Raw genomic sequence first — 13,072 nt, 5'->3', positions numbered from 1 at the left:
TAAATAAATAATAATAATGATATGTGCACTCAAAATATGCATGCAAACATTACACACAGTGGCCCCAGTTTTAATAAATATAATTGGCTAGGCGATTGTCAAATAACTGTGTAAAATGTTTGGGTGCATATTTTGGGTACACATATCATTACTTAAAAAAAATGTATATAGGTATTTTTACCTATTTTCATCTCAACATTCAAATCAAACCGTCCGAAATGATCTAACGCTCCTGATCGATTAAGGGACTAACTCCTTCAAAAACAAGTGCCCATATTTTTTTTTATATATTTCTATAAGAAATAAAAACTTTAAAGTTGGGAAATCGTCCACACTCGTCCAAGTGTGGCTGGCCCCTGACTACATTACAATTGCATTGATATGTATCATTCATGACAGATGGCCTTAGCATTTGAACCCAAAATCAAAAGGTATTTATCCATTAATCAAAACTGTAAAACTATGTTGATTTATGATTATATCATGCCTAACGAATGAAAATCATTCACAATACACATTCTGTCAATACAAAAGTTATTGGATATCATTCTCACCAGTATGTAGCTATATATTACGCAGTTGCTGCTAAGTTCAAGCTTATACATATTCTTCAACAAAATGTACACATAAAGAAAATCAATAAATTAACAAAAAAAAAAATGTAAGAGTAAAACAGTTGTGTTGTGTAAATCTATTTTCACTTCCGAAATGAGAAGTGAGATAAGGTAATCTTGACCTCATTTTGCTGTGAGGAGCTTGGCTCCTGAACTAATTGGTCTCCTTCTTCACTTATATCCTTTTCAACTCCATAGTTATGCCCTTGTGTTTCACTTGCTGCAGTTGGTCCATTGTTGGGAGATGGTGTGCCTTCACGCTCATAGTAGTCGTTTTCGACATTAGACATCCTCGGAGAACCATAGTATCCCTCAACTGTGCTTCTATAATTCTGCAGCAGATGAACAGGAGACATACCATAGGTTGGAGTTGCAGGCCTGCTTGAGAATGGCGAGTTTGTCTCCGAATGTCGGTTCTGTTTCTTGTTCTTTTTGGCTGAAAGGTGCCAATTCTTTAGTGCTGCTGCTACTCTGTCATTGAAAATGGTTGGTCTCATTGTAGACCCCATCTGTAATAAGATCAAACAGATTACAAAAGTTAATTAAAAGATGGATCGACCTTGATTTGCTCAAAACATTATGTCTAGTTAAAGCAGAAAAATAATGATCTTTTGAAGGTGATCATGTCACTGACCTGTGTGACAAGAGCATAGAGAGGCAAAGTCACATAACTGCATAGAACATGTATGAGGATCCTGAGAGAATTAAGAAAGAAAAAGACAAGACAAGTTTTGTGTGTATCAGTAATAAACCTTGAGCATGTATGATATAAATTCATATGGTATAAGCATATTAGTTACTCTCAATCTCATAAAACTCACCCCATTGAGACTCTTATGATGATATCTTCATTTTTTTCGTGGAAGCAAGTGTTTATGCCAAATTCATACTGGGGGACAGAGAGAAAAGTTTAATCGATCAGGACACAGAAATTGACTGGCCATGTAATCTTATTGCCTTGAAACCAAAAATGAAGGAAAGTATTCTCAAATTCTTAGACAATGGAGCAGAACTTACTGTACTCCATGCAAAAAAGGCGAGCTGGAACGCGTTCTGCAAATGAATAAGAAGCCACAGAAGCAGCCAGCATTAGTACAAATAGAAAAGATATGATTTATTTTTTTCCAAATATTTTGATTAACATATTAGTGGAAACAGTTTATGATGATAATATAAGCACCTGAAAGAGAACAAAGTGAATGAGAAAGAGCATGAATTTTGGGCGTCCAAACCAGAATAGCTCGTCTCCTGGTTGAACCAATGGTGCGCCCTTCACCACATCCCCTCTCTCTTGAATCCTTAATCCCATCATTGTTATGATTTCTTGAAGTTTAGTTCCCACCAATAATATTATCTGCAATTTGTGAAATTACCAAATTGATCATCAGCTATGACCATAACTTGGGTTTTAAACAAGTAAGAAATTAAGGAAATCATTAAGCATAGTCTCTATTGTTTGTGCATTGTGTTGTACGTACAATCAAAGGTAGAAATGGCAGCCATAGATAAGAGTAAATTCCTGTTAAAAAGAATAACATTTCGCAGTCAGTGAAATGCCAACTAAGAGTGTATTAAAAGTTTTAATAATAACAGAACAAAGTGTCTAACTTACCATTTGTGTTGGACAGTAGAAACAATACTGCAACGAACCAAATGAGTGGGCTGCATATACATATAAAGCACAGTTCAGGTGTTATCCTCACATATATAAATATATATTATATATATTTATATTTATATATAATCTGATGAGTTTAAAGGCTGAAACACTAACGTTATTCCAACAACAACTACAAAATCCTCTTCAAGTGATCTGCTAATGTATTTCTGAAAATCAAATCTTGTTTCACTTTCTGGAGCCAAATGTGCCTGAAATGGGAAAAGCATAGGCAGTATTCATGATGTCCAGTGATCAATATATGTGCAATTTAAAGCAACTTTCAGGCCATGATTGGGCAGCATACCATGACAAATCCATGCCTCAGTGTCATGTAATCAACCTTAGTGACTGACCCGAAGAATTGTCTGAAAAAGCATACCTGATTGGAGAAGCAAGAAAGAAAAATGTAAGTTTATATATATATATGTATATATAGAGAGAGACAGAGAGCCTTAAAACTTTGTCAAAATTGTGTTGCTTGTACTCTATAATAAGGTTCTAGCATTATTTAAATCTTCATCATCTGAATGTTTTCCAAAATTAGTAGTTAAGACTTAAGACCATTTATTTTGAATATCACATGCTGAGATCCATAAGATATATTGGTTAAACATACAATGTCAATAATATACTACTTACAATCCAAAGTGAAATTGGTGACTGGCTCCAGAAGTTCAAATGCCTTCTTCCAAATGATGTGTCTCTTGTAAATCTAAATCTCTCAGGATCTGCAAAACCAACCCATTTGATTTGAGCATAATAATAATAATAATAATAATAATAATAGGTAGAAGAAGAAGAAATTAATTTTATTAGTTATAATAAAGCAATAGTACAAGTATTTCAATAAAAATATGACCAAATTTAAATAGGAGATTAATTTTGATAAATTTTATATAATAGAAGGTTATTTTTAAAATTTCTTAAAATATAAAAGCTAATATAATATGTAGCTGAAATACAGAACAAAAATAGTATTTTTCTAATATTTTATAAACATTTATCCATTAAATTATTTATATATATATACTTCATACATTAATACTTTAATCCTACGTAGAAAAAAATTAATAATTATTCACTTTCATAATTTTTTAATTTAAAATTTTATAAATTATTAATTGTTATAATCGTGTACATATCAACTCTTTTATGCTTGGTCATGGCATTTCTAATTTTTTTTTTTAAGTAAAAGAAATATGAGTATGATATTTAAGAGAGAAAATTTTGCGTATTAAAGATCAGGAATGAGACGACGAGGATGAGGGTCGATGCGATCGTGAGATATGAACGAGCCTCTTTGGACAATTGGAAAAGGTTAATGACTCAAAGCATAGTTTGAAGTTCAACATAACATCATCAATAAAAGTCAAACAAAGTTAATTCGCATGGGACCCACACTAACCAATCAATGTTTAAAACTGAGAAAAGTTGGCATAATTAATTGCCTCCTGAGAGTTAGATTAGTGGTTGAGCCTCGTTAAAAAGTAAAAAAGCAAAAAGAATGGCGAAAATGATTGACTGGCTGACCCATTTAAAAATCTGAAGTGAGATAATTTTTTGTACCATTGTTGTATATGTACTCAAGTTTCTTTGTCTCATCCTCCCAAACTTTCCATTTTCTCATCTGCAATCCAATTGTGCAATAACTTTATATAAGCAAGAGATGAACATATTTATATATATATATATATAGAGAGAGAGAGAGAGAGATGATACACTAACTACTCACTTTGGTTCTGCCTAAGGCCAAGGTGGTGATGCAGTAAATAACGTGGAAAAGAGCCAAGACAAAGATGAATATATGAAGCTGATGAATCCCATATTTAGACACTAAAGCAACTTTACCCTGCACGTAGACAAACACAAATCAAATCTCCAATCATCAACCATTAATTTTATATTACTTCCAACCAATCATATTCAAAAAGTCTTTAAAAATTTCAAAAAGCATATACTATTTTCTATTACTCTCTTCAAATATCTCCATTTTATATTGTATATAATGTATAACCATACACTAAAAGTCTAAGTACCACTACTACACACTTTTAGTACGTTCTACTATTAAGCCATAAACTTAAAAGGTTAATTGTTTTCTCACATTTGCCGAACAATAATCTTTTCCTTTTGAACCTGAACTATCTTTATCTGACTTATCCTTTTTATTATTTTGTTTTGAACAAGGATGCCAAGTTTTTGCTACAATTCTTGGAATACATATGTCAGATATGGGTCCTTGGAACACTGTTAGGAGCAACGATATGAATCCCAACAGCATAAGCTCTGCAAAAAATAAATGAAAACAAACCCAATTGAAATGAGAGAAAAGTCGTCAAATCCCAGTTTGGTTTTTCAAAATACAAACCAAAATTAATTAAAAAAAACCCAACAAGTACTATTAGATGAACATGAGAAGTAATAAGGGATATGTACGTACCTGCTTTAATCTTCTCAAGGGCTTCATAAAGGGCTCGTTTGTGTTTGGATTTTAACCACTGAAAAAGATAAAATAAAAACATAATAAAATATAGTGAGACCAATCTATTTTAATAAGAAAATTAGAACCATGTAGCTTAGAATGACTGTCTAAGTATTTTTTTATCTTATAAATGAAGTCAACCATATAGATTAAAATCTCTACAAACCATATATATATCAGATATGAATTGTTATAGAACTTACTGCTCCTATGAGATGAATGACATGTTCAATGATGATAGATATGACAATCAACGCAAAGACTACTACAGCAACAGCCCAGGTCGGAGTTTCCTCCAAAGAACGCTCATTCAGCAGCTCAACCATAATAGATCTTCACTATCAAATATAATATAATATATTCAAAAGGGCCTCTGAAAATGTCCAAGAAATGGTGGAGAGAATGGAAAATAAACAGAGTTTAAATGGACAGAGAATAATATGGCCTTGTGTTTAGTACGAATGTGCAGTATTTCGTTTCTGTGCGTTAGAGGGGGGGTTTAGAGCTCCTTTTAAAGCAAGTAATTAAGAAAAACATTTAAGACTTTGACTTTTCAAACTACCACACAAAAAATAAAAAATAAAGTACGCAACGTTCTATCATCGAGAATGAAATTAGAATTTAGAATGGCTAGGTTTTTGAGTGAAGATCGGAGACTTATCTTTAAGACCTTAAGAGGTAATAATCGATTTATATATAAATAACATAATAAGCCTATGACAACAATTGAATTAAGAAAATTCTTATCTCTTGTGAAGACTATTTAAGGTTTTGCATATTTGACTTATTCATCCACGTAGTAACGTAGACAATTATTGTTGTATATTTCAATGCATAATGACTAGTATGTCTTTTATTTGCATTGGACGACTCTCGTCATATACGTAATCAATAAAAAATATTGTTCTTATTGGTTTAATTTAACTCCAAATTAACGCGCAATATTTTCATTTCAATCGATCGAGTAATTACTTCGCCTACCAATTGAAACTAGAATTGTTCCACGACAATAGATTTCTTAATATAACTATCAATGAAAGTAATTAACTAAATAATCACAACTACTTATTTCTTGTTTCATATTGTTCATGAATTAGCTGTTATTGCTCTTAAGATGTACTTATAACTTATTTGATTAGAAGATATTCCTCATTTTCTTCAAAATATATAAGATTTTTAAGATATATTGGATTTTTTATTAGGGATATTTGGGGTGAAAGTAACTGTTGAAGTAAAAAAATTCGTGAGGGTAATTTTGGAAATTGATCTTTCTTCTCGAGTCACTTGGCTCTCTTCTCCGATTGGGTTCTTTAATCTCCGAAGTGAACAAAGCATCAGAGATTACTTATAAGAAAACTCTTCGATGCTTAAGTCAGATGAGTATTTAGTCATGCAGGGTAATCGAATGAGAAAAACCAGATCGCTATGTTGTACAGAACTGTAGCTATGTATAGAGAATGATGAGGTCCAAAGAGAGTGGGAACTTGTTATTGGTTAAAATGTAACCAACTTTCTTGCCTCTTCTTTTTCCCTCTTTAAAAGAAGCGAAATATCCTTAATCAATAGTCGTGTTTTTTCCCGCTTCTGATTTGCGAATTATTAGTTGTCTATTGCCCCGAAGCTTAGCTTTTAGAATTTAATAAATAAATTTACCAAAATGCATTGTATTACATGTTATTAAGAAGTTTTTGGGTCGGGCCGGACGTTTTGGGCTTGGTTATTGCATTTAAGCAATTTTGGGTCAGGCCAGGTATTTTTGGGCCTAACAATTGTCCCTCGGTCTATACTTAGCAGTTCTATACACTCTAATATGGACCGAATCCTTTATGAATTTTACAAAAATACCCCTGATCTTTTCACGTGCGCATTAAATGCATGTCATCATGAACTGTTTGTAACAATCCAAAATCACTAATAAGGCTTAAGAGCCTTGATTAGTGTGCCAGGAGGGCACAAATGGTTTATGTGTGAATTAAATAGTTTAATGCATGATTCTGCGTTAAGTATGCTTGCATGAATATATGAAATGCATGTGGGCCCCATTTGGTTGCTGGGGGCATATTTGTAATTTTAGCTCGTTGAGGGCATAAATGTGATATTTGTATATACTGTGATTGATACCACGTGTGAGTGGTGATATAACTGTGATGCGTGACCCGAGACGGTCCTAGGGAGCTGTTTAGTTAGAAAGTCACAGCGGTGTCAAATACTCGGCTCGGGAGGAGCTTATGGGTATTTTGGGAATACTATGGTGTGTTTGAGAATTATTGAGTAAGGGGTTAGTAGCTTATTAATAATTTGGTATGTCGGGATTAAATGTGGATTTATAGGAATATTTGAGGACTGTTTACCGAGTTTTTCGGAAACGAATACGAACGGAATAATAAAAAGATAAGAACTGTAGAAGTGCAGAAATGTAAATAAACAAACAGTGTTTTTACGTGGTTCAGGCGTTAACGAGCCCTAGTCCACGAGTCGATGTTATTATACTTGTAGAGAATAACAGTCAAACAGCTGGTGTATAAGAAACTCACAACCTCACAGTGTTTCTCTCGGGTTCTCTTGGAGAAGATGAAGCTAGAGAGATTTTAGTAGAGTTATTCCTATGTGATTTTTTTGGCCGTCCCCACTATCGTAAAATGAGGGGGTCTTTATAGCTAGGGTTTTGGATTAGGGTTTTTCTCTACTCCCATGAGTCTTAATTACACCAGCCATAAATAGGGGATACAATTACCGTAGTCGCCTGGCGACCATGCTCTATGTGGGTATATTTACGCGAAAGTATGGGGAATGCGCAAAGGCAGCCGTCTTTTCCAAGTTGTCAGCGGAACAGTAGGCGAAATGGTACTTTTAGGCGTGCTGGGACGTGTGCGTCCTTGACCTGTCGGGCGTGTCAGGCGAGATCCTGTGTCAGGCGGATATCATTCCAACTATGCCTCCTCCATGACTCGACCGCTTGGTCTTGTTCCGTGCGAGGCACGGAACTGTTTTCGCGAAGGCAACCTGAAGAGCTTCTCCTGGAAGGAGCTTCCCCGAAGTATATCCCTTCGGGGGTCCGGGAGAGTTGACGAGCTTCCGTGTCGCGTTTGCTTGAAAGAGTAAGCCGGACACTAAACGGGAGAGGCGAAGCCTTTCTGTCCATCCGCGAGCTCTGGTCACCTTCCGTGAAAGACTTTGATAATTCTGCTTCCCCGAGGATATCCATCTAAACGCTATCCGGAAATCTGGATAACATTTACCCCCCAAGGTCACGGAGCTTTGAGAGATCCGGGAGCTTGTACAGTCCTCTGGGTATTCTGGTTTCTAGATTAGGCGAGGGGTCACCTCCTGTGTTCCTGGAAGGGTTCCTTTTTCCCGCCTGAGTGTTAGTATGAAAAAGAAAGGAAATTTCTTCTGTTTGAACTCAAGTACTCAAGTGTGGCAAGGGCCACGCGTCGTGCCGGGAATGGCTCTGTGACCAAGACGTGTGCGCGAGGCGACTGGCTGAGTATGCGTGCGTCAGGCATCTGAGTAATGATTTGACGGTTTTTAATGGTACACCGGGCCCGAGGTGGTATAATGATGGGAAATAAATACTTTATTCCCATCCGAGGAGTCATAAATAGGATCGGCACTTCATCTCCAGCCGTCGGATCTGATGCATGCGGTATGGGAAGATCAGGACCGTCCATTTGTAGGATTCGAAAGGACTTCACTCCTGCTATAAAAACCAGGGAATTGACCTTTCTTCCTCTTTACGCTCTCAAATTCTCTATCTTTCGGATTTTTCAGATTCCCAAACCTTCGAACTCTCAGGCTTCCAAGCTTCCATTCCTTCGAACTTGCCACTTCTTTTGGTAAGGAATCTAGAAACTTTTCTTTTGATTTGGCAGTGGGTTTGTTCGCCGAAGTTCAGGGTTTGAATCGCCGTTTGTCTTTGCAGCTTTTACTTCTCGCGATCGTGCTGTGCAGTGATCCGGTTACTCCTTCAATCTTCAACTACCCGAATACCAGTAAGTTTTTCTACTTTGCTCTTTCCTCCCAAACCTTAGGTTGTTGGTAGTTGTTAGAGTTGAGTTTTCTGCCAGTATCGCCTATGTGCATGCGTGAATAGGGCTTTGATAGGCATGCGATTGATGTGAGTCGATAAGTAATCTCTTTGCATGCTTTGACGATTTGCGTTTGGAAAGTCGTTCCTTGTCTTGCTTGTGCTGTTTTGGGTTTGCTGTTTTAGGGCATAAGCGTGAGTGCCTTTAGGGTGTCTTCCTCTGGGAAAACACTTCTCTTGGCGGGCTTAGGCTCGGAGTTTGAGTTTGGCTCCTTGCTGTCCTTCGGGTGGCATGGTGTCAACCCCTCGGCAAGCTCGGTGGGAGCCTCTCCAAGCAGTTTTCGGGGAGGGTCTCCCCGATGCCTTTGATACCGTTAGGGTATGACAAGGGTGCTGACTGCTTAGAGTGTTTTCTTCTTTGTTTCTCTTGTTCAGTGTCGAACACCTCAAAGGAACAAATCCTTGCCGCGGTAGAGGCTGAGTCTGCCCAGGAGCAAGGTTCCCCTGTCGCTGGCGCAATGGGGAAAGGAAAGACTAAAGTGGTCGCGGCTAGCCTCCCGACTATCAACAGTTCAATCTGGGAGATGGATCAGAAGCCGAACCTGCTCAGGAACTACGGCATGCTGGAGCTGTACTCCTCAGAAGCAGGCCTGAAGAACATCCCAGGCCTGATGTGGCACCGTCTGTCGGTGCTGGGTGAGTCTGCTAGTCAGAGTCATGAGGGCTTTGGTGCCTGGAGCTGGGCACACATAGTGTGTGGGGCGCACTTGCCCCTAAGAAGTTATTTTGCCAATTTCTGTGTGAAGGCGGGGATTGCCCCCTTCCAGTTGATTCCCCCCAGCTACAAGCTCCTAGCAGGGTGGTACATCTTTTGCAAGTCCCGGGACCTGGAGGCCCCTGCCCCGGAGGAGGTGCTATACTTCTATGGGCTGAAGTCTCAACCCATGAGAGGTCATCCAGACAAGGTGGGGTTTTACAGGCTGGAGAGGTACCCGGACGTGATGTGTCCTACCTGCCATACCACAAGGGTTCCAGACCTCCGGGAGTACTGGTTCCTGACGACCGGCTTCCCATTGAAGAGGGTGCCAGCCCTATCTTTGGACTTCAAAGTCCCTGGTAAGTGCTCCTTCCTCTCCTTTTTAACTTTGTTTCTTTACGTTTGATTTGCCTTTCGGGAGGATCTCTAATGCTCGTATTTGGATTTTGCAGAAGTCGTTCCGCGGACACCTCGCTATGCGGAGATGATAAGGAGGTCAAAATTCTACGAAGGGCTCTCGGAGGAAGAGCTGAAAGTGGAAGGACTTGTGACCTCCGAATCTTTGAGGGAGTATGGGCTACTCGCCTCTTTCCAAAACATTGAGCCAGTGAGTGGCAGGGGGCAAAGCCAGGTGTCAGCTGACATCCGGGAGCAGATTGCCCTGAAGCTGTCCAAGGTGATCTGCCAAGCGGCCCGGGACGAGAATACTTTATCCCCTAGTTGGGCGGAGAGGTTCCCCGACCCCCAGCCGGAGGAAGAGGAGATCGAGGCTCGCCACGCCGCAGCTTACCCCAACGAAGGGACTCCGGGGGCTGGTACCTCCGGGAGAGGTAAGACTAGTTTTCGATTGATCCACACCCCCAGCCTATCTGAGGTTTCCCGGACCTCTCAGATGGGGTTCGATCCCCACTTCCTTAGGCTAGATCCGCGCAGGATTCCCTTTGACAGATATTGCGATAGGGTAGATGAGCTCCTCGGATATTTGGATGACGATAGTCTGCAAGAAGGTGTCACCATGGTTGACCCTTCTTCCCTCAGCATGTCATTCCCGGACTTCAAGGGGTACGGGAGCTTCCTGGAGCAGGAAGCGGTGTCTTGTTTCGCTCGGGGAAGGCCATCCACGTTTCTCGTGCATGGTCGTCCCTCTCAAACGTCTCTCTTTTTTGTTCCTCGTTCCCTGCTGGCGGACTTGCTTGTGCTTTTATGTTGCTGATTGTCTTGTCCTCTGCTTATCTTCTTTCACATTGCTTGCTGGTTCGTTAACCTTGCTTTGTACGTTTCTTGCAGAATATCCCGAAGCCAAGATGTTGGGGAGAGTTACCTTACTCATCAAGAAAGCCGCCACCAGCCAAGATCCGTCCAAGGGGAAAGGACGAAAAGCCAGAGCCGGTAGGGGAGGTAAAGCTGCCACATCCAAGAAAACAGGTGGCGAGGCGCAGGTGTCTCCGGCGGTGGAGAGATCTCCTGCCAAGGGGCCTTCCGAGACCATGGCGACCTCGAGTAGTAGCAGCGACGGGGAAGGGCTTGTGTTCCCCGTGAAGACGACTGGGGTGAGCAAGCGTCCCGGAGGAGATGCTGAGGGCGCCAAGAAGAAACGCCTTAGACACTCTTCTCCTGGTCGAAGGCAACAACAATAACAACAACAGCAACCACAACAACAACAACAGCAACAACAAGAGCAACAGAGACAATCACCACCACCACAGCAGTAGCAACAACAACAGCCAAACCAGCAGCAACAACAAAGGCAATTACTTCCGCCTCCGCAGCAGCAAAAGCAACAGCAACAACAAAGGCAGTCACCTCCGCCACCGCAGCAGCAAAAACAATAGCAACACCAGCAACAAAAACAGACTGGGGCGGTAGTGTCTTCCCTACCATCCTTAACACCCCGTCTGCCTCCTCCTCCAGCCCAAAGGGAGTCCACCCTTTCGGGGTCTCCTTCTTCTCAGCAAACAAACCTTCCCCTGCCTAGCCTGAAGTTCCACTTCCCTCAGAAACCAACCCGTTTCCCCGCTGCCCTCCTGGAGGGTGTAAGACGGGCTGATAATTTTTTGAAGAGGCGGTTGGAGGCTGAGAAGGCTGTTACTCAGGGAAGGGCAGACAACTTGTCTGCCGTGAAGAGAGCTGAGCTGGCCGAGGGGGTGAGATCCCTTCACCCGGCTGGAGCAGTTTTGGATGGCCCAGCCTTGGAGAAGAGGCTGGTGCCTAGGCTCGGACGTGCATTGGCGCCGTTCGGAGCGGAGATGATGGAGGACATGGCCCTGAGCTTGTGCGAGCTCAATTCTGAGAAATGGGCCATCAGTAGCAGTAAGGATCCGCTGCTGCTGACACATGCCGTGAATCAGCAATTGTCCGGGGTAAGCCGCCAGTTGTTGTGTTTTGGGATCATCTGTCTTAGCACATTTGGTTCTGCTTAACTCATTCTGTTGTCTTTCCTTGCAGGCCTCTCTGATCGCGGAACGCTCGTTCCGGGAGGTGGGTGCAGTTCTGGTTCAGCTGGAGGAGAGCCAGGTGGCTCGCCAGGCCTTGGAGGCGGAGAAGCAGAAACTGACCCAATAGGTCGAGAGCATAATGGGGGAGGCTTCGGAGAAGATTGACCAGGCCCGGCGCACGGCTGAGGAAGAGGCGGACAAGAAATATCTTGCCAAATATCGAGAGTACCGGGCCAGCACAGAGAATGAGTTCAAACAGCGGTCGGATGACTTGAAGGCCGAAAACTCCAAGCTCCGGGAAGAGCTATCCCAAGCCAGGGTGGAGAAGGATACCTTGGAAGCCCGCTTGCAATCGAAAAATGATCTCCTCCTTAAGCGGCAAGAGGAATATACCACTCTTCAGAATAAGCTGCACGAGGAGGAGCAATTTCATAAGAGGAGCAGGGATCTCGTGTCTATGCTGGAGTTGGGGCTCGCCGAGAAGGATAAAGAGATCGGAGCCTTGCAATTCACCGCCAGGGGGCATGTGACCGAGAAGCAATCCGTGCTGAACCAAAATAAGGTGCAGCGCAAGGAGATTGATTCTCTTAAGGGAGAGCGGGATGCATCCAAGGCCGAGACGGAAAAACTGAAAGCTCAATTAGCTGTCGCGGAGGCAAAGCTGGAAACCTCCGAGGCGGAGCGCTTGAAGGAGAAGGAGGATGTCGAGGTGGTACTGAACAGGACGATTAATATATCGCACGTGGTCCTCATGCATCAACTCTGGAAAATGAACCCGGAGGTACTAGGCTATCTGGGAGAGGATGCCGACGCCATGAGGGAGAAGCTACAGGTGTGGGATCAAGGCCCAGAGGTGTACGTCCAAACTTACAACATTGACGAACCTGCTGGAGCCCCTGAGGCAGGAGATCCCGGAGAGGCGGGGACCTCTGAACCTGCCCGTGATGAAGTTCCGCCTTCTAATGAGCCGACTCCGCCAGCCCCAGTTGAAACCGCTGACCTCGAGGCCTTGGCCGTGGATACCGCTGCCACCCCCAATGCTTGAAGGGGCCTTATCTTTAATTATTTTTCATTTGTGTTTTTCTTTGGGGCGAAGC

General features: G+C 41.6%; 1 protein-coding gene across 1 annotated transcript; it reads right to left on the bottom strand.

Moving 5' to 3' along the window:
* Window positions 1-411: 411 nt before the first annotated feature.
* LOC133798562 (MLO-like protein 12) lies at window positions 412-5,247 on the bottom strand. Its single transcript, XM_062236914.1, has 15 exons — window positions 4,960-5,247; window positions 4,715-4,772; window positions 4,379-4,560; window positions 4,007-4,123; window positions 3,841-3,901; window positions 2,914-3,002; window positions 2,579-2,653; window positions 2,389-2,483; window positions 2,227-2,276; window positions 2,093-2,133; window positions 1,795-1,968; window positions 1,632-1,667; window positions 1,436-1,503; window positions 1,249-1,309; window positions 412-1,123 (listed from the first exon to the last, which is right to left on the bottom strand). The coding sequence occupies exons 1-15, from the start codon at window positions 5,080-5,082 to the stop codon at window positions 698-700; spliced, it is 1,656 nt and encodes a 551-aa protein (XP_062092898.1). The 5' UTR covers window positions 5,083-5,247; the 3' UTR covers window positions 412-697.
* Between the last annotated feature and the right edge of the window lie 7,825 nt (window positions 5,248-13,072).

This window comes from Humulus lupulus, chromosome 8 (genome assembly GCF_963169125.1).
Source record: "Humulus lupulus chromosome 8, drHumLupu1.1, whole genome shotgun sequence".
In the NCBI taxonomy this organism is placed as follows: Eukaryota; Viridiplantae; Streptophyta; class Magnoliopsida; order Rosales; family Cannabaceae; genus Humulus; species Humulus lupulus.
Note: the sequence above shows the minus strand (reverse complement) of the source record. Positions and strands in the feature narration are given on the sequence as shown.